Below are 5,000 nucleotides of genomic sequence, written 5' to 3' on the forward strand. Positions count from 1 at the left end.
AGTGCAAAGATGACAAGTGTTGAGTCGATCTGGAATGTTCCACAGCGCGGCATTAAACTCACCAGTCTGACATTTATTCACTTACAGCACACACGATGTTACAGTGAGCAGATCGCCTCTCCACAGATCTGACCTGTAACTTATAGTAGAGACAGATGAGTTTAATGCCAAAGTGTGTAAAGAAACAGCATCTCCACGGAAACAAGCAGGAACCTTCAACAGAAAAGTTACACAGTGCAGCTTTTTAAAACAAAACAACCCAATCCCCATGTGTGTGTGTGTGTGTGTGTGTGTGTGTGTTTGTGTTTTTGTTGTGTGTTTTTGTGTGTGTGTGTGCGTGCATGTGCGCGTGCGTGTTTGAGTGTCTTTTTGTGTGTGTTTTTGTGTGTGTGTGTTATTGTTTGTTCGTGTGTGTTATTGTTGTGTGTGTGTGTTTGTGTGTGTGTTATTGTTGTGTGTGTGTGTTATTGTTTGTGTGTGTGTGTTATTGTTGTGTGTGTGTGTGTGTGTGTGTGTGTGTTATTGTTTGTGTGTGTGTGTGTGTGTGTGTGTGTGTGTGTGTGTTGTGTGTGTGTGTGTGTGTGTGTGTGTTATTGTTGTGTGTGTGTGTTATTGTTGTGTGTGTGTGTTGTGTGTGTGTATTGTGTGTGTGTGTGTGTGTTTCTGTGTGTGTGTTATTGTTGTGTGTGTGTGTGTTTGTGTGTGTGTTATTGTTGTGTGTGTGTGTGTGTGTGTATTGTTGTGTGTGTGTGTGTGTTGTGTGTGTTATTGTTGTGTGTGTGTGTGTGTTGTTGTGTGTGTGTTTTGTGTGTGTGTTGTGTTATGTGTGTGTGTGTGTTTTTGTATGTGTTATTTTGTTGTGTGTGTGTGTTATGTTTGTGTGTGTGTGTTATGTGTGTGTGTGTGTGTATTGTTGTGTGTGTGTGTGTGTGTTGTTGTGTGTGTGTTGTGTTTTGTGTGTGTGTATTGTTGTGTGTGTGTGTGTGTGTGTGTTATTGTGTTTGTGTGTGTGTGTGTTTGTGTGTGTGTTATTGTTGTGTGTGTGTGTTATTGTTTGTGTGTGTGTGTTTTTGTGTGTGTTTTTATGTGTGTGTGTTTGTGTGTGTGTTATTGTTGTGTGTGTTATTATTTGTGTGTGTGTGTTATTGTTGTGTGTGTGTGCGTGTTTGTGTGTGTTTTTGTGTGTGTTTTTATGTGTGTGTGTGTGTTTTTGTATGTGTTATTATTTGTGTGTGTGTGTTATTGTTTGTGTGTGTGTGTGTGTGTGTTGTGTGTGTGTGTGTGTGTTTGTGTGTGTGTGTGTGTGTGTTATTGTTGTGTGTGTGTGTGTGTGTGTGTTGTTGTGTGTGTGTGTGTGTGTGTCTGTGTGTGTGTATTGTTGTGTGTGTGTGTTATTGTTGTGTGTGTGTGTGTGTGTTTTGTGTGTGTGTAGGTCCTTCTGTGTTGTCTGTTTGTGTGTCACTGATTGTGTGTCACTTTTGGAATGAAATGTGAGTAAAATCTCTCAGTCGTCCAGGTAGAATTCGTGGCAAAGGAGAATTTCAAACTTCAGTTTATCAAATGGACAAAACAGTTTTTTTGTTGTTGTTGTTGGTTTTGTTTTGTTTTTTGTTTTTTTGTTTTTAACTAATGGTGTGTTTATTATCCGTCCCAGATGACACGCCCCTTTTCCTTGGACGGTGAACTTGTCACTCGGAAGAACTCAGAGGAGACTGAGCATCGTATTTTTAGGATTATAAAGCGCAATATCAATAATGTTGAATTCTCTCGTCTATTTTCACACATAAAACGAAACAAACGGACGACACATGAGACTGATCCTGAGTCCAGGCGTCCACGATCCATCGGCAGATCGTGGCGTAACTCGTTTTATGAATGTGAATGTGGGTGGATCATTTAAGTTTGTTTTTTATTTCCTACGAGGACGATTCAAATGTGCATCCAGTAATAATGTGTTGGATGCAGCTTTGACACATTTGTTTACGTTTTATGACACAAAACTTAAAACCACATGACTCATTTGCATAAACTATAAGCGCTGAAAACAACAGCTCTTTCCTTGTGTTGCTGATGTGGTTCAGCTTCTGTCGGACTCACTGGGATATGAGTGAAAATCAGTTCGAGGTCAATAACACAACCAGAAATAAAACATAAAGGTGCATTGGATTATAATTCTGTCAATTTTTGAGAAAATTAAGGAGTTTTAAGTGCGACTTATAGTCTGAAAAATACGCTAAGACGTCTGTGCCCTGTAAATATGAAGTGTTTTCATTGTGTTTGGACGCGTTGGTGGTTTAAATGACAATTACAATTACAACTGCGATATTTAACTTTTACTGCTGGTACCACAACAACAGTTTTCCAGGCGACGTCCACGTTTTTCTCCAAGTTGGACACGCGAAACATAATAAAACTCTTGAAGTCTGGTTGTGGCGTCACATCCGAGATCCGAGTGGGTTCGCAGAGAAAAATAAAACGCAGCGTAAAACATCTACTTATTTATTGTAATCAAGTAGGCGTGTTAGTTTCAGTGTAGTGAGCGCCCCCTTCAGGCAGATATAAGTCAGTGTCCAACAGCGTCTGACTGAGAGAAACGTATTCAACAACAACAAAAAACAGAAAACACTTTTGTCCAGTTGAATTGAATTTCTCCTTTACCTTGGACTGAAACATTTACCCAGAAAAGCAGAAGTTTGTTCGTGTACATAAAGTATCAGCAAGAAACACAGACGTAAATATGTCGCGTCTGTTGTGGCCGAGCTTCTACAGGAAACACGAGCCGAGCGTTTGATTAAACTCCAGATTTCTTGCTTCAGGGGGCAGGTATCAGCAGATATTCAGAATCATCAGGGGCACTGAGGGGTTCAGGTTCACAGTGAGTTTACCAAAACTTAAACAGACACTGACACCGACGCTGGAGATGCCGAGTCACCAACCCTGTCGCACCAAGATCGAGGACGAGTCCACAGGCGGCCGGAACTGAGGAACAATTTATGATCTTTTAATGGGAAAAATCACCACAAAAGCTTCAGGTTCAGGTTCAGATTCAGGTTCACGTCCTTCAGTGTTTCCTGGGGCACATCATCAGGAGCAGCGGGCACCTCCTGGCACCCAGATCCAGAGCGGGAGCTGTGGTGAATGTTTTGTGTTGATGGGAAACAGGAGCAAACCCACCAGACACGGGCAGAACATGCAAACTGAGCACAGAAAGACCTGGAGGACTCGAGGAACAAACCTGGAACCTTCTCACTGTGAAGTTCTCTCCTCCGCCGCGCTGTGATCTGAGAGAAAGTTTTAGGTGCGGTCTGAGTTTTGGACTGGACTGTGAAGAAAAAACTCTGGAGAAGATATATCGAAACCAGAGAAACTTTAGTCCAACTCAGGTTCAAGCAACAAACGATCCAGGCGATAGAATCTCCATGTGACAGGCAGTTTTACAAACATCTCTACACCAAAAACAAATGCAGTTTTTTCACGAGAATATTAATCTCAGTGCACTGTGTAACTTTTCTTGTGGAGGAACTTTTCCGTCAAATGCTTTTCTTCATGGAGATGTTATTTCTTTGTCTGGAATGTTCCACACTATGACATTAAACCTTTCTATCTTCATGGTCACCAAACCAGACCAAGTTACAGGTCAGATCTGTGGAGAGGCGACCCCACTCACAGTCAAAAAGCCCAGATTTTCTAGGCATTTTTGAGCTATAAAACCGTCTGTAATTGCATAAATGTAAAGTAGAACTGTTTAATGTCACACTGTGGAACATTCCAGGCAGAGCGATCCACAGAATAAAGCAGGTGATGGACCCCCATCCAAAAAGTTACACAGTGCAGCTTTAAATAAACAAAAGTAACAGAGAAATCTTCACAGAACACAGACTCTGCAGATGTTTGGACAGGTGCAGGTCGTCAGGATACGGGACGAACGTCGAGGGCAGAAACTGGGACACTTCAAACGTCCGAGTGTCCAGACGGAGTTTTAACGCAGCGGAACAAGAACAACAGAAAGTCCATGCTACAGGCGCCCTGAAGGACTCTGGGTGCTGGGGGTCTGTGGGTGCTGGGGGTCTGTGGGTGCTGCTGGGGGGGTTTTGGGAGCTGTGGGGCTTTCGGTGCTGTTGATTTTGGCTGTTGGGATCCTTAGGTGCTGGGAGGTTTTGGGTGCTGGGAGGTTTTGGGTGCTGGGGGCCCGTGGGTGCTGTGAACGTTATGGGGACAGCTCCATCGGGCCCTCCTCCTCCCCGTCGGCGTGGCTCGCCCTGATCTCCATCAGGGTGCGGGCGAAGCGAGCCCAGTCGTCGGTGTGAGGCACAGACAACTGCAAGAGAAGAAGAGACGTTTACGTACAGCAGATCCACCAAACCCCCTCCTCCTCCTCTTCCTCTTCTTCCTCGGTGTGCACAGGGACGGGCACTCACCTCTCCAGTGTCGTAGACCCACACTCTGCCCTCTGAGTCGCCCACCGCCACCTCCTTCCCTCCGGACGACCAGCGCACGCGGTTCAGGGCGGACGCTCCCTCCACCGTCACACTGGCCGTGGGCACCTGGGCACAGGACACAGGTCAGAGGGCACAGGACACAGGACAGGGTGAAGAGGGTGAAGAGGGTGAAGAGGGTGGACAGGGTGAGGGTGAAGAGGGTGGACAGGGTGTTGAAGAGGGTGGACAGGGTGTAGAGGGTGGACAGGGTGAAGAGGGTGGACAGGGTGACAGAGGTGGACAGGGTGTTGAGGGTGGACAGGTGTGAAGAGGGTGGACAGGGTGAAGAGGGTGGACAGGGTGGACAGGGTGAAGAGGGTGTGAGACAGGGTGGAAGGGTGGTGAACAGGGTGGACAGGGTGTAGAGGGTGGACAGGGTGAAGAGGGTGGACAGGGTGAAGAGGGTGGACAGGGTGAAGAGGGTGGACAGGGTGTAGAGGGTGGACAGGGTGGACAGGGTGAAGAGGGTGGACAGGGTGAAGAGGGTGGACAGGGTGTACAGGGTGGTGGACAGGGTGAGAG

The 5,000-nt window shown here is 45.9% G+C and overlaps 1 protein-coding gene across 1 annotated transcript in view; it reads right to left on the reverse strand.

Annotated features, from left to right (window-relative positions):
* Nucleotides 1-1,392: 1,392 nt before the first annotated feature.
* Nucleotides 1,393-5,000, reverse strand: part of LOC129410041 (cytoplasmic dynein 1 intermediate chain 1-like) — a 43,853-nt gene continuing 40,245 nt past the window's right edge. Inside the window, exons 9-10 of the mRNA XM_055157122.1 lie at nucleotides 4,419-4,544; nucleotides 1,393-4,318 (exon numbers count right to left, since the gene is read on the reverse strand). Of these exons, the coding sequence (XP_055013097.1) occupies nucleotides 4,208-4,318; nucleotides 4,419-4,544 (237 nt within the window). The 3' untranslated portion in view covers nucleotides 1,393-4,207. The remainder of the gene's footprint in view (nucleotides 4,319-4,418; nucleotides 4,545-5,000) is intronic.

This window comes from Boleophthalmus pectinirostris, unplaced genomic scaffold (assembly GCF_026225935.1).
Source record: "Boleophthalmus pectinirostris isolate CB_2022bp ecotype Guang Dong unplaced genomic scaffold, ASM2622593v1 HiC_scaffold_21, whole genome shotgun sequence".
NCBI classification, from domain to species: Eukaryota; Metazoa; Chordata; class Actinopteri; order Gobiiformes; family Gobiidae; genus Boleophthalmus; species Boleophthalmus pectinirostris.